At 41.1% G+C, this 22,516-nt stretch overlaps 1 protein-coding gene across 2 annotated transcripts in view; it reads right to left on the bottom strand.

Annotated features, from left to right (window-relative positions):
* The window catches only part of RPS6KA3 (ribosomal protein S6 kinase A3), a 79,854-nt gene extending 58,335 nt beyond the window's left edge, over positions 1-21,519 (bottom strand). Inside the window, exons 1-2 of one of the 2 annotated variants that reach the window (XM_074906165.1) lie at positions 21,325-21,519; positions 6,986-7,042 (exon numbers count right to left, since the gene is read on the bottom strand). In XM_074906165.1, coding sequence (XP_074762266.1) covers positions 6,986-7,042; positions 21,325-21,396 — 129 coding nt within the window. In that variant the 5' untranslated portion in view covers positions 21,397-21,519. The remainder of the gene's footprint in view (positions 1-6,985; positions 7,043-21,324) is intronic. The other variant, XM_074906155.1, reaches the window with a different exon arrangement.
* Positions 21,520-22,516: the final 997 nt, after the last annotated feature.

Raw genomic sequence — 22,516 nt, 5'->3', positions numbered from 1 at the left:
AAGACACTAAAGAAAATTAAAATATAAAGGTTATACTAGCAAAAGTAAAACAAACATATCAAAAATGATCATCAGAAATATGTTGTCATGTTAACACACATGATTATTCTTGTAACTGGAAACTGCTACTGAGTACCCTAACAGTAATATCCAAGTTTGGAGCAGTCCTGAAACAGTGCTTCAACCTGCCAAAATGCAAACAAAAGTTTCGAAACTAAAAGGTCTCACTAGTACAATGCTATTGCATTAAAAATAGAGGTGAAACTAAAAATCACTTAAAGTCCTTCTCAAAATCTAAACATTTGTCAGTTTAATTATGCTATTTTTGTTGAATTACTTCATTTTAACATTCTTATCTTTTGTTATTTTCACGGATGGTGACACAACAAATGAGATTACCCCAGATTACTGCCATTTTAGTATTATTGTCTGACTTACAGGGGGCTGTTTTACCCATGACTAACCAGTAAGTGATCTCCCTGTCCTTACCTTGAGACCTACCTTCCCACACCCTGTTGACCAGCATTTTATAGATTCATGGTAAAATTTACAGTATAGATGCATTTATAATATAGAATCTCAATGTTGTTATTTGTGGTGAGTTGACCCTGGTTGGATGCCAGGTGCCTACCAAAGCTGCTCTATCACTCCCCTCCACAACTGGACAGGGGAGAGAAAATATAATGAAAGGCTCATGGGTTGAGATAAGGACAGGGAGAGATCATTCACCAGTTACCACCACTGGCAAAAGAGAGTCAACTCAGGAAAACTAATGTAATTTATTGCCAACCAAATCAGACCAGGACAATGAGAAATAAATTTTAAAACACACCCCCCCTCTTCCCAGGCTTAACTCTACTCCCAATTTCTCTACCTCTTCCCCCTGAGTGGCACAGAAGGGATGGGGAATGGGAGTTGTGGTCAGTTCCTCACACATTGTCTATGCTGCTCCTTCCTCCTCAGGGGGAGGACTCCTCACACTCTTCCCTGCCCCAGCCTGGGGTCCCTCACATGGGAGACAGTCCTCCATGAACTTCTCCAACGTGCATCCTCCTTCCTGAGGGCTGCAGTTCTTAATGACTGCTCCAGCCTGGGTCCCCCCGGGGTCACAAGTCCTGACAGCAAACCTGCTCCAGCGGGGCTGCTCCCCTCAGGTGCTGCCAGGAGCCTGCTCCAGCGTGGGCTTCCCACGGGGTCACAGCCTCCTTCGGGCACCCACCTGCTCCGGCGTGGGGTCCCCCACGGGCTGCAGGTGGAGATCTGCTCCTCCGTTCACCTCTGTGGGTGCAGGGGCCCAGCCTGCCCCACCATGGGCTGCCCCACGGGCTGCAGGGGAATCTCTGCTCCAGAGCCTGGAGCACCTCCTGCCCTCCTTCTTCCCTGACCTCGGGGGCTGCAGAGCTGTTGCTCTCACATTCTCCCTTCTCTCTCCGGCTGCAATTGCTGTCATTCAGCAACTTTTCCCCCTGCTTATTTCTACGTTATCCCAGCGGCGCTACCACCGTTGCTGATGGGCTCGGCCTTGTCCAGTGGCGGGTCCGTCTTGGAGCCGGCGGCATTGGCTCTGTGGGACACAGGGGAAGCTGCTAGCAGCTTCTCACAGAGGGCACCCCTGTAGCCCCCCGCTACCAAAACCCTGCCATGCAAACCCAATACATTACTACATATGATTGACTGATCGAGTTGAGTAATTTGACGAAGAGACTATATTGCTCACATGCTTCAAATCATTTTTCTAACATATCTTAAAGCCTTTTCTAAGGTCACGCCTTCCTTATAAATTCTTCTATTAAAACACTGTTTGGCAAGACAAAGGTCATAATTTTCATCTCTCCTGACTGCCAACAGTTGTTTTATTTAAATTCTACTAGAGAAAAATAAATGAAAGATTTTTAACTACTGACTTTTCTTTGCAAGCATTTCTTATGCTACTTTTTGACTACCATTAATTACAATCTTAGTTATCTTAGTTATATATATATATTTAATAGGAAGATTACAGTTACTGAGATTTAGTTTGTCATCATCCAGATTGTATATTTTTATATACTGCTTTATGCTTTCACAGAATCAACTAGGTTGGAAAGGACCTTGAAGATCATCTAGTCTAACCGTTAACCTAGCACTGACAGTTCCCAACTACACCATATCCCTCAGCACTATGTCGATCTATTTAATTCTATGTATGCTTTAATTCTGTTTATTTTAATGTAGGATTTTGTTTAAAGTTTTACCAAAGCATACAAGAACTCAAGTGTACTAATATTACCCAACTATCTGCATTGGAGAGAGGGTTTACTTTTTCATCCCAATTGTTTAAGGCTGAATAGGTTCCACTCTTGCCTGTACCGAAAAAAAGTAATCTTCAGTCCTTGCACCTTACCAAAAAGAAATATACATGAGTTTTCCTGCAACTTACAAAGTATTACTGAAAACAGCTTTTCACAAATTCCTGGAACCTAATATTTCTGTATGTTTAATAAATATATTTAAGCTAATAGAGTGCAGTAATACATCAGTAGTATTGTTTTTACAGTTAAATTGAATCCAGGTAAGAGAACGTAATGAAGACAGCACATGATATGCTTTTCACTTATATACAAAATGGGAAGCTACTCTCTGGACTAGCTGTAGTTTCTGTTTAGCTTTAACTAGTAGAGCATGCATCATGATTGCAAGAGCTCAAAACAATTTGCTCAGTTGATTTACTCAATCTCTGCGGACACAGAAATACAGAAAGCAATGGCAGACAGCATGCATGAGAAAGGTATCACATAAAAGGCTTTAAATAGCTCCCCCTCTTTCAGTAATGTTCACTTCAGCTTTCACATTAGGTCAAGCTTCAGCCAGTTCTTTCCTTGTTCTTACATTTATTTCCTGTTGGACCCAGATCATTTATGAGACACATCACATAAAAAAATCTTGACAGCAAGCTATAAAGTCAGATATAATCAGTATATTCATTCTAATAAAAACTAGACTACTGAATGATTCTTCTTTTACAAGGAGCAAGATTTTGAACCATACAGCATCTTGGACTCCTCAGAAACAGGTATGCACCACTACAGCTCCTGCTTTTCTTAAAACAAACTACCAAATTTGAATCCAAGCAATGCAACTCAGACTCTCTGGTCAATTAACTTCACTTTTGATCAGAAGAGGAGGGATGTAATAAAATTATATTTATTTTTTGATATGCAGAATACTAGACAGACTTCCTACATAGATAGGACTGTGTTTGTCTTTAGCAGTTATTTTAAAAGTATCTGATTTGCATTATCAGCACACTATTCAAACACTTAACACAGCAAAAGGATGTAATATTTCAAGTTTTAACCTTCTGTCTCCACAGAAATATGGCAACTGTCTTAAAATTGCATATCTTACAAAAAATTTTGCCTTCTTACCTGATGTCCTAGCCCTGTTCACTCTACTGTTCTCAGTTACAGCTGAGAAATTGCATAAATTGTCAGTGACCATGTGAGTGTTCTAAGTCCATTTCAGTGCAAAGTTAAACAGAAGAATTTCAGAAGAGAGTTTCAGTCTTTATCTTGCACCAAAACAGATATGAAGCACTGAAAGAATATCACATGACAGCTGAAGTAGTATTTTATTAGCTGACAGACAGCAAAGGCTAGCTTCCAGTTATAACTGACTGAGCAGCCATGGTAATTTTTTGTTTAAAAAACCTAGATTATTTTACATCACTACTGGCAACCTTTTACTCAACACAAACTAAAAAAAAATGCAAAACAAGTTCCTAAAATACTGGTCAGAGGCATTAAAAAGCTAACACAATCTTAATCAAGTAGCTCAAGCATAATAGAAAGAATATTAGAGAAATGTTTTAATTTTTTGATAATCATATTGTGCTAAAATACATTGCTCCCCAAAAAAGCAGCAATTTGGAAGTGTCTGAAGAAATTACAGGAAACCACTTGTAAATAATTCTGCATGCTCCAGTGTGGACTCTCCACCAGCTATAGCTTTCTTCAGGGCACATCTACCTGCTCTGGCATGATATCTGCTCCACCATTAACCTTCATGGGTGCAGGGGCACAGCCTGCCTCAGCAGGGTCTTCACCACGGGTTACAGGGGAATCTCTGCTCAGGCACCTGGAGCATCTCCTCCCCCTCCTTCTCTCCTGACCTTGGTGCCTGCAGGGCTGTTGCTCTCACACTTTTTCACTCCTTACTCTCACAGCTGCTCTGCAGTGTTTCTTACCCTTTTGTAAACATGGTATCACAGAGGCACACCACCAGTGTCATTGATGGGCTCAGCTTTGGCCAGTGGTGGGTCCATTTTGGAGCTGGCTGGAACTGGCTCTGTCCTACACAGTGGGGCAGCCCCCAACCTCTTCCCACAGAGGTCACTCCCCCTCTCCTCTAACAAAACCTTGTCACGTAAACCCAATACGATAGACAAAGAATATAATTTTAGCAGATAAACACAAAACAAAAAAGCTCATCAGAAGAAGGTGAAGTTACAGACTCAAAACAAGGAAATAATCATCAAGCAGTGCTGCTAGTCAGAATAAATTAACCAAACCAAAACTGAACACTTTCCCAAAAAGAGATGTTCTAGTTCAAACAAGAATTCAAGGAAGCACTGTAGTCTATGCTATGAAGAATATTAGAACAAATTATATCCTTATGGCATTGCATTTTAACCACACAAATATTGTTTGTTTCTTATTCTTCAATACTGCACTACGTTAGTCACCTGTCACCACCTGCCTTGTTTCTTTACCCCATGTTAAAGACAGCAGAACCTTGCATGCTATGAGGATGAAGCAAAAGCAGTTATATAGTGCAGGCTTTTAATCTAATGTTCATATCAGCTTAAGAGCTGTATCTATTACTGGTATGTTTGAAGACAAGCTTGGAAACAGCAGCTCCATTCATTAGGTAAACTGGCTCTGTCCAGAACTTCAGCAGAAACTGCTACAGCGTTGCAATTAAATCCACACTGCATAGATGGAAACAGCTTTGATCATCTAAACACAAGCTGAAGTCTGCACAACATGCAATAGCAGCATATGAACCCTGAACTCCAGTGAAACGTGCAGTTCCAAAACTTCTGTTTTATTGGCAAGGTCATTTATCCCCAGGCTTAACAGTCAGCTAGAACTCTCTAACAGAAAACTACAGGTAAACACTGAAGTTGCCTTCATGACTGAGAAAAAGTCACAGGCATCACACTAAGAAACCTGAACTCAGTGGTATCTTCACATTATGAAATTTTGTGAACTGCAAGTTTGACATGAAGGAACTTAAATTATCAACGAAGCTTCCTGACTGATCTTCTCTTCAGAAGCAACTTCTACTTTCAAGAAGCCTGGGTTAAGAATTCCTTTGGTTAATACCTCTCAATAACTAAAGCAATGGAACCTACAGTTTCACAATCCTTGCTTGCCCTTGATCTTCCCCTGAAAGACTATTGACATTTGAAAGCAGAAAGAAATAGGAGGTATGAGATTTTGGAATTTATAGGTAGCTGAAATTTAAAAAAAAAATAAATTAAAAAAAAGTTATGTGGAAGGGAGGAAAAAAAAGGATAGATACTTGTTTTGTTGTGTTCACTTGGGAGTTCAAGCCCAAAGTGACCACTCTACTCCTATGTGTGCTTCACAGTGCATTAGTTCAGAGCTTACTGTCTAGACCCGATCTACAGCAAACACTCAAGATCTGCATTAATAGTTCAGCATCACTATTAAAATTTCACTAAGCATGTTTCAGCATTTAGCATCTTATCTGAGGCAGGAAAGGGGTCTTAAAGTGCCATCTAAATTGATAGCTACAGCTATCATCTTCGAGTACCTCCACAAACATTTCTGGTGCCATTAGCTTTGTCAGCTCTGAGCCAATGAACAGAAAGAAGTTCTCTTTCACTTCAATTTAGCCAGATTAGCATCACAAGAGGAAAGCCGGAATCCACATCAACAGAGGAGAGAAACCCCTGGGCCTCAATGGACTACCTTTGCTGTTCTTGAATGTACTTCAATGTGACACATCTAAACTTTTCAACTGGAAGCCCAGGAAGAGAACCTAAAACTTTGTATCTTGGGTTCTCGGTTCTATGGAGAAAGGGAATAGAAAGAATTTTCTACGATAATTAAGATTTATTATGCAAATAATCTAGTTTTACACAGGTCAATAAGGAAAATATGAAATGACTAATGCTAACAAAAGGGCACAAAGAGATACTGCCAAGAAATCTTATGACAGTATGGAAAAACAAAGGTGATAGTTGCCATTACATGCTGCATATCAAAATAGAAAGGGAAAAGCTATGGTGTACACTGTCACACAGAAGGAGTCATATTTCATACAGTAAGCACACATGCGTCTGCAACTGAATCTGTGTGGAATTTAACCATGACAGAATCCTTTGCTATGACACAACTACAACTGAAATCTTAACTATTAATAAAGCATATTTTTGAACTCATAAATGTAAAATATTTGCACCTATGCACTGACTAACAGAAGCCAATGGAAGTGCTTTGCTTGCTGGCACTAGGAAAAGTGGACAGTAAAAAAGAACTACATGTTTTTAATGTCTGCTTAGCTAAGAAAAGAGGAGTTGAACCTCCCTCCCTATTCAGGAATGCTATAACTCACCACATCTTACTATCAAACCTTCTCTCTCCCCAACCCAATTATAATTTCTATCACATTCAGCTTTGTGCTTCCCACAGAAAAGCCTACCTCATACTAAAAATACTAGAGAGAGCCTGTATCATACAAAAATACTAGGGAAAGCATAAAAGTTCACCAGAACTAACAGTTGGATACAGAACCAGAAAGAATCAGAATCAGTAAGAAAGAACGTGTCTCAAAAATATTAGGATCTTAGATTATACCTCATGTCTAGTAAACCTAAACAACAAAAAAATAGTGGCAAACAGCCTGTAAACTAAGCGATATTTGTTATGCTGCAATACTGTACTACCTATCTTTATTATAACCATCTTTTACTCACTGTTTGTGGGTTGATATCATCTTCTCCCATAGGTTCATCCACAATTTGCTGTCCATTCTGTAAAAAACAGACACAGCAAGTTACTAGAATGCTGAATCCAAGTACAGAAATAACTATATTGCAGATTTGCTTTTATAGCACTCTACTGTACAGGATCAAGTGCTCTCCATATTCTATAAAAAAAGAAAAAAAGTCATTGAAAAATAAACACAGAAGACTGCATATTCCTGGCACGTAATGCCACTCTTGCTTTGATCCTCATGTATTATCAAACTGAATGAAGTCACAGTGAGAAATAGATAAAACCATCTGGCATTTGAAGCCTTACTACTACACAGCTAGACATTATCTTCCACTACTACAACTTCTTCAAGAGTTAAACCTGATCAAGAGTGAACAGCAAAAAAGCCACAACAAAGAACAGATAAACATGTGCTTTCTAAAAGCAAGACTTTATGTAGCATGTCAGTTGTTACTCTACCATGACTAATTCAAGGACATTTATAACTACAGTACAGCCTTATAAAAGCTATGAACTTCATTACCCAGTATTTACTACTTTCTATACTTTTCTAAGGACCATTCTAACAAGTCATCCAGAAATAGGCTTTTGAATGAGAAATTTAGCCATATAGAGTTTAAAAAAGGTTAAATACCCTGTTGGTCAACAAATGCTTTATTTTCCTTGTCAGTGATACTATACTTGAAGACACTTTAAGAGACATTTTTCCCAGAAAGACTTGCTTACACAACATGAATATTAGCAAGTTATAAGCAAAAAAAAAAAAAGTGCTTCCAAAGTTATGGTATGGGTTATTAATTCTTTGTTCTGTTTAACAGAATTTCAATATGATTTTAGAAACAATTGAAAAACTATTAAAAATGGTTACATTTCCCATTACAACTGGAGGCAGAGTTTAAGTTCATTTGTGCATTGTTTCCCTAGAGGGCACAAACCTAATTAATCTATTTTTCAGAACAAAATCTACTTAAAGTTATATGCATGTATGGATAAATATTTTCTAGATGTTAGAAAGTTAATAAAAGCTGCTCAGAGATTCAGAGATTTTAGCTTCATTCTACACCTCCCCTCCCACAGTTCAGTCTTTCAGCAGACTTCTAGTGTGGAACCTTTCTAGCATTTTTCTGTAACAACTTTTGATTAATATAGTCTTCCATCTTGCACATGGCTGGAGGAGAATCTTTTATATGAAGTGACAGATGTCACTGACGAGAAGTAACCACTTATGAATTCAAACTTTCAAATATTCCAAACACACTGAATGTTCCATCTCAGATGATTACCAGCTCTCTACCAAGTTTTGTCCTGTGCATTTTTTTGCTAAAAGATGCAGCTGGATAAAGCTAAATTATGACAATTATAGGTTGCCAAAATATGACACATGCTTTTTTTTTTTTTTTTTTTTTTTTTTAAGGGGGTGGAGAAGGAAGGGAAGAAGGTTAGGCTTCTGATTGTCTCTCCAGTGCTGAGTTCTGGCACATGGTAGCACTGCCATTTTCTCATCTTAACTGTCTTCAGGAAGATACTAGAGACTTCTGGTATGATTCTAGTCTACTCTAGAAGTCATCTTTCCATGATGGAGGACTAGAAAGAAATGAGCTTCACATGTTGTAGGTTACTACGGAGGTGAATATAATCTTTATAAACTCTCTCAATTATGGGAAGTCAGTACAAACCACTAGTTGTACAGCTAACAGTAATTTGATAAGATGATGCTCTAAAAAACTTAAATTGCCCTCACTGTAGCATCTGTCACTTATAGTATACAGGCAGCTAATATCCTTCCTTAAGATACATAAAATGTTGAAATTTTTAAAGCCCATAAAAAACCAGCTTAGCTAAGTAAGAGAAATCAGTATTTTTAATAAAGCCTGTTTACAAGGAAGCATACTGTATCTACGTATATCATTACCATCAAGGCCACAAGTCATATACTTTCCCTTTTCTGAAATCTACAGCATATATTTAAATTAACATTTGTATTTTAGCTACACATCTGTATATTCTGTTCATGCAACAAGGCAGCTTCCAAACTACCTTGGCAATATGAAAAAATGAAAAGCATTAGAACAAATAAGTCATTTGACTTTAGCCAAGAAGGAGGAGTCTATAATGTCCTAACATCTAATGGTGGCTAAACTCCGAGGCCCAAAATACTGCAATTTGTCTATGAACTGACTCCACATGCAGATTTTCAGAAATAGTGATTCCTGCTACAACGACCATTCAGAGAAATAATAATGTACATTAACTGCAGATTAAATAAGAATTTACTACACAGTAGGCTTTGAGACTTCCCATTTATTATTTTAAGGCAACAAAAATGTAGTTGAAAGTGCAATACACTATCGGAAACTCGAGACAAGCCTGTCTTTGAAGACAAAAAGGCGAGATCAACCTCTGTTTTTAAAAAGGCTCTAATCTTTAACCTCACTGACGTTTTCAACAGTTTATCAGCCTACTAGAAAAAAAAAAAACAGCAAACTTTCACAACACAAATGAACTATTTTGTACAATCTGGTTTTCCTGTTTAATCCTGAATTGCTTTCAGTTACTCTTCAGTTGAAATCAAGCAATGCATTCCAAAATCACTTATTAGAACTAGGAACAAACTCAAGAAATCAGCATGTGCGCCACGCAGTCATGTCTGAGCCAGATCACTGGATTAGCAAGATCTTTTTAAATAGGTCTACCCAAGCAATGATTATGCTAAAGGAATCACTGGATGGTAGAACCAGTTTTTCTCAGAACAGTCTGAGCCATGTAAGGTAAAGAAGAATATGTATATAAGACTTAAGGTTTGCTGGTATAAGATACTATTTAATGTAAAGCAGCTGTGTATTCAGAAAGCCTGCAAAGTGTACTGCTTTCCTAATGAGTTAAAATGTAAAGCCAAAGGGTTCCTATTGGAACTGGCAATATTTAAACCACTGTAGAGCAAGGTCAGCAGCATGCTTAAGAGGTGAGCAAATGAAATAGGTTCCGTTTTGCTGGGTGTAGACTCGCTCTAGTATTTAACTAGAGCCAAGGACATGTCTCAATGACATAACCGACTGGGACTAGATATAACAGTCTAATGAATACAGAACAAGAGAAGGCTGAATATATCTTTCAAATGTACAGACTGGTCTAATACAAAAGACAGAGACTCTAGACCTTCATTATTCCTCAGCTGCATGCCTCCCTTTGTGGGACACTAAGCAACCAGAATGGATCAAGGATCTGGTTACTTCCCATACTCTGGCTCCAAAAGTAAAACATATCTCAGATGATCATACGAGAGAACTATAAGAACAGAAAAGGTCCATAGAAACTTTCTACTTACACCTAAACACATCAGCAATCAGTTTACACCATGAAAGGAGGGTGCACATCCCTTATAAAGGTAACCTACAAAATACTCTTCCAACTCACTCAAACTCCACTTCCTATTCTGTTTTCCAGTGGAAACAGTCATGTTAAGTTAGCTAAAAATTTGACTCCCCAAAGCCTTTAAAACTGTTGCCACATTTCATTAAACTAGTAGAAATGAATACTTAAACACAGTTGTGTTCCAGCAGTTTTGCTGAAGGCACATGGACATGAACACAAAAAGAGATCCTACAGGCTCCCTAGCCAAGCATAAAGCAGACAAACATCAGGGAATTTGCATCAGGCAGCTGGTATGTGAATGTCATCCATATGAACCGACAGAACCTCTGACACAAAAGTCCATCAACTACAAAACAGGAAATCAACCACCAATATTTGTAGCAATCAAAAATTACAGATTTAAACCCACTGAACTCTTAGGATATAATCAAGTACTTGATTTTCCTGGCAAAAAGACAGTTTAAAGAAGGCTTTTTTGGTGTTTTGTTTTGGTTTTGTTTGTTTGTTTTGAGTTTCTTGGGTTTGTTTTGGTTTGGTTTTATTTTTAAATTCCGATTATTTTACTTCTTGACCATAAATAACTGCACTGGAAGGGACCAAGAGGTATTAAGTAGTGGCATATGTTTGGGTATTAGTATTGAGAAAATACAATTATACTAAATCCTTTGTAAGAAAGGGGTATATCAAGAAATGTAGCCCACATCCCACCCACAATCAATTAATCACCTTTTTGTAAAGTAGGGAATATCCTGCCCTCTACACACTACAAGTCTATATTGATCTACAGTCTTAATGTCACTTTTTTTTGAAAAATTATGATTCCAACATTTACTGTAAGAGATCCAATTCATCTCAGAAGTCTGGCAAAATTGCACTATCTTGGGCACCTGCACAATAAGCCTAATGCTATTCCCATCTATCCTGCTTAGCACTGGACCCACATGGGTAATCTTGTATGTAAAATACACCATATCTAGCATTCATAACAGCAACTTGAACTTATCAACTTGGTGCAGAATATCTTATTTTGTACCCATCATTCCCATCACAGAGTTTTTTTACAGGTATTTAAACTGTATTAATTAAAATATTAAGTAGACAAATCATTATGTTTCCAGTAGCACTCATTTTTTCCTATTTTTCCCATTAGTTCCATCAATAATCACAGAATGGTTTAGGTTGGAAGAGACCTTAAAGATCGTCTAGTGCCAAACTCCCTGCCACTGGCAGGGACACCTTCCATCAGACCAGGTTGCTCAAAGCCCCGTCCAACCTGGCCTTGAACACTTCCACATCCGCTGTTACACCCAAGTCCTTCTCCCCAGGGCTACACTCAATCCACTCATTGCCCAGTGCTTGGGATTGCCCTGACCCATATGCAGGACCTTGCCCTTGGCCTTGCTGAACTTCATGTACCAAGTAGTCCATCTATCAAATCCACATCTCTCCAACTGAGAGACAAGGATGTCACGTGGGACAGTGTTCAAAGTTTTGCACAAAACCAGGTAGATTACATCAGTTGCTCTTCCCTTATCTGCCAGCACTGTAACCCCACTGTAGAAGGCCACTGAATTTGTCAGGCACAATTTGCCCTTAGTGAAGCCATGCTGGCTGCCATCAGTCACCTCCTTATTTTCCATGTGCCCTAGCATAGTTTCCAGGAGGATCCACTTGCCAAGCACAGAAGTGAGACTGACTGACCTGTAGTTCCCTGGGTCTTCCTTTTTTCTCTTTTTAAAAATGGGGGTTACATTTCTCCTTTTCCAGTCAGCAGGAACTTCACCAGGCTGCCACGACTTCTCAAATATGACGGATAGTGGCTTAGCCACTTCACCTGCCAGTTCCCTCAGGACCTGTGGATGCATCTCATCAGGTCTCAGGACTTGTGCACCTTCACGTTCCTTAGATGGTCTCAGACCTGATCTTCTCCTATACTGGGTTGTTCTTCATTCTCCCAGTCCCTGCCTTTGCCTTCTGCATCTTGGGCAGTGTGGCTGGAGTCCTTGACAGTGAAGACTGAGGCAAAAAAGTTGTAAAGTCTCTCAGCCTTCTCCATATCCCAGGCAACCAGATCTCCCATTTCCTTCTGGAGAGGGCCGACACATTCCTTAGTCTTCATTTTGTCACCAACATAAGAGGTTTTTTTGTTGCCCTTGACATCCCTCACCAGATTTAATTCTATCCGGGCTTTGGCCTTCCTAACCTGATCCCTGGCTGCTCAGACAATTCCTCTGTATTCCTCCCAGGCTACCTGTCGTTGCTCCTACCCTCTAGACTTTTCTGTCTTTGAGCTTGTCCAGGAGCTCCTTGCTCATTATACAGGCCTCCTGGCATTTTTACCTGACTTCCTTTTGTTGGGATGCATTGGTCCTGAGCTTGGAGGATATATTATTACAGACAGTATATACTTGAAGTTTCTAGATTTAGTTTAGTATATCCATTCTCACAATCTATTTGCAAACCAAAGTTCTGCTAATTTGGACTTACCTTTCTGAACTTTACATTCTTTCCTACAGTTTAAAAGAATTTTTTTCTGAAGGACATAAATTTGTCTCCAAAGCTTATTCAATATTAGACATCACCAAATATCTTCTTCCACCCCCAAAAGATCTCTGCTTTGCATTTAGACTATCACTAGACTATTCTGGGATTTTAAGTATCCTCTCTGCCGACTATGCGTCAGTTATTTTAACACCCCTTATGAAATTGATACCAGTTATAGCTTTTGGTATAACTCTTTTGCAACTAACCTCAACATTTCCTAATTATTAATATTGGGTTTGAGCATGTAAGTTAGCAACCAGTCTTTATACCATTAACAGAGTTCAGTATATTATATAACTATTGACTTTTCCATGTAATTGGTGCCTTTTAGCAGAAACATACCCCCCAGTTATGATATAATTTAAGAAGTGTTATATTCTTAGACTTAAAAACTGTACAAATCAAGAATTATGAACTGTGTATCAGTGCAGGATGATATTTTGAGTACACAAATAAGCAGACAAGACATCTGAATCACACCATTTAAAAATCATTATCTAGAAGTTTTAACATGCCAATGAGTAACATAGGTGATGATTTAACTACGCTTTGGAATTATAATTTAAATAAATTACCTGGATAAGTCTGAAGTTTGTCCAAAGTAATTCCTAGTTTTCAGCTACCGAGACTTCCAGACTTACCCAACAACCTTTAAACAGTTATGGGATTTAATAAAAAACATTTTTTCCCCATTTACACCTTCTGAAATAAAGTTTAGGATACCAAAAATAAATATTTCAAAACACACAAGAATTTTTGGTATTGTTTAATCATTAAAACACTGGCCATATATAGATCTGTGCACTTACACTGGTGTTTTCAAGGGACTCTCAACTGACAGAGAAAGCTCAAGAACTGTGTGATCCTTGAATTGAGTAAAGCTGTAGCAATGCTTCTGGCTTGTTTCAGAGCAGCACAGAAAACAGTATCCCCACTGAAACATTCATAACAAATTTGCTGTTAGCGACACAAGGCACTGCATGGAACTACATTCAGTAAAAACCTTTCAAACTGTACATGCTCAAACTTGCTATTCTAAGCAGCAATGATCTACTCTGAGAAAAAATTCATAGGTCCACTGAAAAATAGTTGAAAATAGACCCAGAGGACCTTGAGAGGTCATCCAATCTATCTCAGCGCACCAAGGCATGATCAGCTATTCCTACAATGTCGCTCACAAGATGTTTATTTCTAACCCCTCCTTAAATCTTCAGTAATGCAGTTTTCCAAATCTGTTCCAGTGCTTAACTAAAATATAAGGCTTTAATAGGATCTGAATTAATTACTTGTGCCCTAACTCCTGAGCTGTGAAGACACACAGATTTGAAGCACTTACCTAAATCCTGACCTGATTAAAACTTATTATATGTAAATAGCAGAAGTGAGCTATCATCTTAGACTTCTTTAGCTGTTCTCTCATAGCAGGTATTCAATACATTTTGCATATACTGTTAAAATAGTACACACGAGTATTGAAAACTCCTTACATTTTTTTGAAAAATCAAAGAACTAAAGATACGATTTATTTTTATGAAACATAAAATTACTGCAAGTACTTCTTTTATATAAGTCTTTGTTACTTCAAGTTCCAGTAATTCCACATAATTTATTCTAAACTTTATTGACTAAGGTGACTGACTTCTTCCTTTTCTGAGTATTAAAAGAAACAGCAGGACATTGAAACTTGCCTCTCTGTAGACAATCAACCTCAGATATAAGCCATTAATATGCAAATCATTTAGATACAAAGCCCAGCTTCCTTAACTTAGGATACTTGGGCAACTTTAACTATGTGATTTTGTAAGCCTTATCTACTTTACACTACCACCTTCTTATCTGACTCAATAGCATAGTTTAACAATACAGAAAAGCAGCTCCCTTTCCTTCACTGCAGTGCCTTGACTTGGCACTGGCAAATGTCCAGTCCTATGCCAAGTCAGGTCAGAAAAGGAAACTAAAAAGACATTTGAGCTTTCAGTGAGTTTAATTCTCTGAATTAGCTTAAAGTCAGACAAATGGCATTGCATTATCCAAGACACTAGACATATAGTACCAACCACTTTCTGTAGCTAAAACAAGCTCCAAATTGTGTATGTTTATTTGTTCAAGGAAAAAAAAGGGGGTAGGGAAGTGAAGTTTTCATTTAATTCCTTATCTGAATGGGTGGTAAATTATTACACTTAACACATCAATTTAGCAGCATTTGTAAAGAGAAAACATCACACCACCTATGCTCCAAAGAGGAAGAAGAAACACATATGTAGAAATCCCTTACTTCAATATGTCCAACCACTGCTGCACATATGAAAATAAAAGAAATTCCTTCTCTGCTCACAGACATTATCCTAGGAGTGACTCTAGCACCTGACAGCACACAAATCTCATTAAGACGACTATATTTGCATGAGAAGCAGGTACGTTTTGTGATCACTGCCTTATGCAGCACCAGGCCTATTGAAATGCCCTGCACCTGCCTGAGCCCCTTCAAAACAGGACCAGGGCACACACATGGGAGTATGTGCCACGTCCTTCCCCGTGAGTCAGGAGCAGCCGACAGGCACAGCAAGGCTGTGTGCTGCAATTCCTTACAAAGCAGACACGGGAATCTCTTTGCATGATAAATTACAAAGGTTGAAATTTAATACTTAAGTCAACTAAAGCATTACTCATTTATGGTTATTTTGTCATTTAGCTATTTTAATAAATTCTACTAAGGAGAGAGACCGAGCTATGGAGCAACTTCACTCTTTCCTAAAATTCACGATTTCCAAGGTGACTATACAACAAATGTCAAATGCTGGAAGGCAGGAGGAGAAAGACTCCCCGTTAAGTAAAAAAAAAAAAAAAGTTTAACATTCAAGCCTAAATTTCTAGCAGTAACTAATTTTGGAAATCATATTATATAAGGAATAATACAAATAATATTCATCATGGTCTGACTACATCCTGAAGTCACCACCTTTTGAGCCTGCAAGACAAAGAAGATTTTATTTTTCAAAGCTGTGGTTTGCTGGACCATTATACCATTTCTTCACAATAAAATACCATTTCGTCACATCTTCTGTATATACTTAATCATGTTCCAATAAATTAATGCTAGAAATTAAATGGAAATTTAATTAATTAAATTAGGTTAAATGAAGGCTTAGAAATTGTGTTAGAAAACAGACCAAGATAATAATAATGTATTTAGAAGACACGGCTACTTTTTACACAACTGAATTGCTTCACTCGAAAAAAAAAAAAAAAAAAAAAGTAGCAGCACATTTCCTCCAAAAAGAGTTAAGTGGAGCGTTAAGCATACCACAGGGGGTTCCTTGCATCAAAGGGAACATATGGTAACTGTTACTGATAAGAAGGAGCTAGCAGTAACTTTGTGGTTGAGCCACTGGAGTAGGTCCCTGGAAATCAGTGTTCACTTCCTAGCTCTAGAACAGACCTCACAAATGATGCTAGATGGGGTCACTAAACTGTTGAGCTACATTTTCCCATCTGTTACACAGGATTTCCCCCCACCCTTCTATTTCCAATGGGTGACACATTTAATCTTATTTCAGAGAATAAGGAGAGAATAAGTAGCACCATATCACGTATGCAAGCATATAGCACAATACTTGCAATAATCAACCACACTTCAGTTTGTCTAAAAAGTCCCTGAAGATATTCTAACCTATCCAGTTTTACTGATTAAATTATTCCCCTCTGTGAAAGTCACAAAGACTGAAAAAAACAATTACAAGGTTATACTCTCGCCTGAAAATCTGCGTAGAAGTTTCATTACTGTAATACAGCTATGAATTATATTTTTAAAAAAACTGAAACACAACCCCCCTCCCCCCAACTAAACAACCTAAAACTGGTATCTTGAATGAGTTCTTAAAGTTCATAGATCTGCCAACTGCCAAGATCAACTCATAAAGCTAATATTTTGGATGTGCAGGAATAATTAAACACCCACCTTAGTCTGTGTATCATTGTGAATCAAAGTTGAGCATTTGAAATTACAAACAACTACAGTTAGCGTGACAGATCACAATCAATTCAAAGACAACAGACACGCCTTTAAACATGTCAGCCTGCTTACATCTACTTTGTGTTAGATGTTCCAGCTGTGGCAAGAAGTATTATGTACGCTACAAGGAACAAAACAATAACAAGCTAAGAACTGCCGATGTCATACTAACAGAACAATTGAAGAAGTCAAACTTAACACCTTCCATGAGGAAATCAAGAGCTGCAGAGTGCACACAATACTGCACAAAGGTACTGAACTCAGTAAAGTGAAGCATCTGCCCACTCGCACCCCACCCAACTGAGAGCAGGAAATCAGTACTATGTCACATAGTACAAATGTGTTAACTAAAACCAAAGCAGGTAAATTTGTACCATTAAGAGTCTGAAAAAGCTGAAGAAAAACCCACACACCTAAACATCTTTCATGCAGATGATATGTTTCTCAAGACAGTATTTACATATATATAACATCTGTTATCTGTCTCTATCACAGCAGTTTGTGGAATACAGGGTATACCACTTATTTAGATGAGAATTAAATTGCCAATTGCCACTTTCAACCCAGTGTAAGAAATGTCACTCCACAAATCTGGGAAAAACCTGGACTTCAGAATGCACTGTACTAACAGCAGGGATGTATGAGAAGTGATAGCAGAGTGTTGCAGAGAATTCTGTCTATCACGGAGAGACGACAGTCTTCAAAATCCACACAGACCAGTCCATTTAGGTGATTTCACTTTGGCTCTGAATTGTTTACCTGTGTTGGCTATACCAGAAATGACTGCAAATACAGCCTTTGTTCCTGTGGAACGTAAGTACAACACTGATTACATAGACTAGTACAGAATGTAAAGAGACAATCACAACCACAGCCTCGTGTCTACAAGTGGCAAGACATCTGACAAATTTCAGAGTCCATGCCAGAAGTATACACAGACAATGTCACACTGACATCAGAATGGAATTACAAAGCAGAAATTACATTATACCAGATTCTTTAAAGTATCAGTATGACTGTTAAATGCACCCTTGTCTTGTGCAACATTCAAATAATTCTGGATATAAAAAATAAAACAAGGAATTCTGCAAAAGGGGATTCATACTATAGATGTATTTAGTCACCTAAATAGTTGATCATAAATCCCCTGTCAAGAGCAGTGGAAAAACCTGAACTTTCTCCACGGCCAATTTAGAGCACCTAAATTAAAGCTCCTAAGGATAGATAGCACAAATGCTTCCCAGAAAGTCTAGCAAACAGCATGTCCTTACAATGGCCAGGTCTTTCAACATACCAGTGTTCCAAAATTTGGCTGCCATAACTGAATTCATTCTCCTCCAGTTGATGCTAATATGCATTGCTGGGAGTACAGATCAAAGGATCAGGCTAGTTATTCAGGCGTTCAAATACAAACTAAAATAATCAATACTTAATTTGCTTGAAAGCAGATGACTTGAAGTAACAGGCACATTCTCACCATGAAAAACAAACCTATGCTTGCTATAAATCTTGAGTAGTCCCTGAGTCAATAAAAGACAGCATCATTGCACAGGCTTTAAAGCTGTTGTGATTTAAAACATGAAACATTAAAAACACAACCAAACCACATACTATACTATATAGATAAATTTAAAATAGTGTAACAACTTTACATGTTGAAAAAGCTGTCAGAGATGCAATGTGGATTGCTGTCCTACTTGTACCTCTAGAAACAGAAGACCTGCAACTGATCTCTGAAAACTATAAACCCATATTTTATCTAAAAAAAAAATTGTTTGCATTATTTCCTAGAGAAGGACCTGCTGTCCTGTACACCTAAATTACAGAAGCTGTTCATGGTTAACTATACTGTCTTCCAAAATAATGCTAGTTAAAAGTATTCTATTCCTCCTACTAGATTTGCTCACACATCACAGCCTATCACCTCCTCGGTGGTACTACTATAAAACCAAATACAGGACTGCACTGGGAAACAAATAAAAAAATTAATCCAAACAAAAACCTCAATGAGTTGTTAAGCAAGGAAAGTGTCTGAGCTGACTTTTAAAGCTCAATAATTTGTAATTCCATGTGGATAACAGTGTTACAAGAACTGTCAGCAAATCTGAGAGGTTAGCAGAAACTTTACCTTCCTCAGTATTACAGCTAAAGACATTATTACTATTAAACTATAACTGAAATCACAAAGAGTTTCCAGGTGGATGTAAAAATTTTTTTTGCCCAAGGAAACTCCTGCAGGATAGGGTCTGAAAGTAGGCTATTGCTATGCTACAAACAAACACAACTCGTGCAGATTGAAAATGTGAGTTATGTATTTAGGTCATTTGTTTATGTATTAAACTTATCTATTTTCATTGAAACATCTTTTCTTAAAGACTCATTGCAGGTAAGCAACCTATCTATCTACCCTTTTCCTTTGAGGGTCATCTGAGAAGCTTTTACAGGTACAGTCTGGTCTTTTCAAGAACCGAGTGTTCATTCTAGACTGGGCCTTAAAGCGCACACCTGTCAGTTCACTGCTGTTGCATGTTTTGTTAGTGGTCCTAGAAAAATTGTTGGTGATAAACTGCTGTAGAGTCATTAAGTGTTTGGGTTTCTTTTTTTAGGAAGAGGTAAAATACACTTGTTTCAAGAAGTTTATGACAGCAGTTTAAAAATAAATGTCTGAAAACACTAAAACAATAAAGTATGATTAATAATGCACATACACACATTTCAAATAATGTAATCTATTTTGACATCTTTCCGTCATATATACCATCACTGAAGTTACACAGAGTACAAGCAGTGAGCATGGAAGACTAAAGTAACAGTTAAGATCTTTTCTCTAAATCATTATTCTAGGGGGTCTTGCAGAAACATCTCTCCTATCTCCTTCTCCACCGCCCACAAGCATTACACCAGTGTTGTAGCTACTCCCCATTAAAAACAAATAAAAGATCACCACTTCAGAAGTCAGTGAATAACTTGGAAGAATTTAGAAGTAACTACAGTAACTGGCAAAAATTTAAAAGAGCTATCTGCCTGTCAGATTAGAACCGAAGATTATTCTGACTCCCAGAGACGCAGTCACTTTAAGCAGAAGACCAGACAAACATCAAAAGGACACATACTTCTGCTACGGGAGAAACTTCGCATTGGTGTCTCTCTTTGCTTTGCTCACTATGGAATAAGTTCTAACCTTGCGACTAGTTGTGAGCTGGCTCGAGTCCATACCGTTCAAGATCAGCATCACTTGAAGCAGCCTGGCTGCGTATCAGCTGGAGGAGATTCAGGTAGAAGCTGCACTGTCAGAATAAGCTATTTCTTTTCAGATGGGAGTCTGGTCACAAACTGGCACATGCATTGTGGGCTACTAGGGAATCACGGAGCAAGCACAGCTGACTGTGTAGGTGTAATGTTTACATAGATCCAAACCAACACAGTAGTACACTGTAGGAAAAAATGAAAGTAACTGAAGGCAGCTATGGCCTCGGTGAATCTAATTTCCAGCCACTCTCATTATCACTGCTTAGGAAAGCTGACACGCGTCCTGCCTAACAAGGACAGGAGCACAACGCGAACTCCCCGCTACGAACAGCAGGAAACCACACTGCGCGGCATCTCAAGGATGTTCCCATAAACGCCGCTAAGCACAAAGCTTCACCCATGCGAAACGTCCCTGCGGTTTCCCAAACGCTTGCGAAACTGCAGAGACAACCCTATCCTGCTTAGATAAGGGGGCAGCGGCACCCGGGCGGGGACGGCCCTTGGCCGCCGCAGGGGGAGCAGCGGCAAGGCGAGGGCACCGGGCAAGGTGAGGGCAGGCCCCGGCCCTCCTGGCCGCCCCCCCACACCGCCGTCTCCCTGTGGCCGCGCTTGCGGAGGCGGCGGGGCCGCCCCGGGAAGGGAAACTCGCCGTGACAGTAACCAGACACCGCGCTGGAACAAAAGCGCCCGAGTCGGCGGCCGCCGCCGAAGCAGGTTACTCCCTCCCGAGGAAGGGGGCGGAAGGGGAGGGAGCGAGCCGGGAGCAGCCCGGTCCCGTGAAACACGCCCCGAGCCCCGGCGCGGGGGAGTCCCGGCCGGTCCCGGCCCTGAGTCAGTGCCCCGGGGAGGAAGCGGCGCGCAGGGGCCGGTCGGGCGGCAGGCGCCAACGCTCAACCCCCGCTGCCCGCCCGAGCGGCCCGGAGGCACGCCGCCCCGCAGCGCCCCGGTTCCCCGTCGGGCCGCTGCCCCCCTAGCCCCCGCTCGCGGTCGCGGCGCTGCTCGCCCCGAGCGCCCGCGAGGGGAAACTCTGCCCGTCCCTTGAGCGGCGGCGGCAGCGGGAAGCGGGAGCCCAGGTCCCGTCCCCTCCTCACAACTTTCCCCAGAGCACACACATCTCCCTCCCCTCCGCCGGCCCCGTACCTCGGTGCTGCTCTCGGCCGTGCTCTCCACAGCCATCTTCTGCCAAGGGTCCGCCAGCTGCGCCAGGGGCATCTTCCCCGCCCGGCTCCCGCAGCCTCCGCGCTCCGCTTTCCCGCACCCCGGCGGCAGCGGCGGCGAGGCAGGTAACAAGCCCTCCGGAGGGCGCAGGACACCCCGGCTGGCTCTAACGGCGGCGGCGGCTCCAGCGGCGACTGCTGCCCGCTGCCGCCGTCCGTCCGTCCGTCCCTCCCCCCGCCCCCTCCCCGCTGCCAGGCGGAGCCGCGCTTCCGCCCTCCCCCCTGCCGCCGCTCGGGCCCGGCTTCCGCTCACAACATGGCGCCCGGCCCGTACCTGCCCGCCCAGCGGCGGCTGCGCGCGCCACCGCCGGGCGGGGCCCCCGTCGCCCCGGCCCTCACGGACCGCAGGTGCTGGGCCGGGCCGCGGCGGCTGGGGGCAGAGGGGCGTGCCCGGCTCAGAGGGAGGTGGCGGCCGCGCACGGCGGAGCCGAGCCGAGCCGAGCCGCGCCGCGCTTTTGGAGGCCCGGGCAAGACCGGGTCAGTCGCGGGCGCGGCGATGCCGCCGCCCCTGGCCGGCGAACGGGTGAAGCGCTCGGTGACGGCGGGGGGCCGGGGCTCCCGCGGGCGAGGCCTGTCCGCACTCCGCCGCTGCCCGGCCTCCGTCGTGTTGCCGCGCGGGGCAGCGGCGGGCAGGCCCGCTGGGTTGAGGGGTGGCCGCGACCGAGGCGCGGTTCTTGATAGGGCGCACCTGTGTGGGGTTTCGCCCTCAGGCTGCCGCTGCGAGGTGCGGGATTTCCCGCGGCCGGCAGGGCTGTTAAAGCCGCGTTGGTCTGCCGCTGCTCAGGCAGATGAGCTGGGGGGAATGGGAGAGATGAAAAGCTCATTTGTACAGACAGAAGAGAGGGTGGAGAAGTTGGGAGGCGAGTGGCGACGGGGAGGAAAACGTAGGGTTGTGCAGAATATCATTAGGCAAAGAGGGAAAGGAATTGAGATGCAGGAATTTTTTTTTTTTTGTATCAATACCACTAAAGAAGTGGTCGGACTACATGAATAAGAGTTGCCCAAAGCGGGAAAGTCGTGCTTCTCCAGGCCAAGAGACATGAAGATAAAGCTGTCAAAAAACCCCCACAGGTTCTGAAAACAGCCCTTATTTTACTTTTTATTCTCAGCTGCTA

This window comes from Athene noctua, chromosome 1, assembly GCF_965140245.1.
Source record: "Athene noctua chromosome 1, bAthNoc1.hap1.1, whole genome shotgun sequence".
Lineage (NCBI taxonomy): Eukaryota > Metazoa > Chordata > Aves > Strigiformes > Strigidae > Athene > Athene noctua.
The sequence above is the reverse complement of the archived record's forward strand: the minus strand, read 5'-3'. Positions and strand labels throughout refer to the sequence as shown.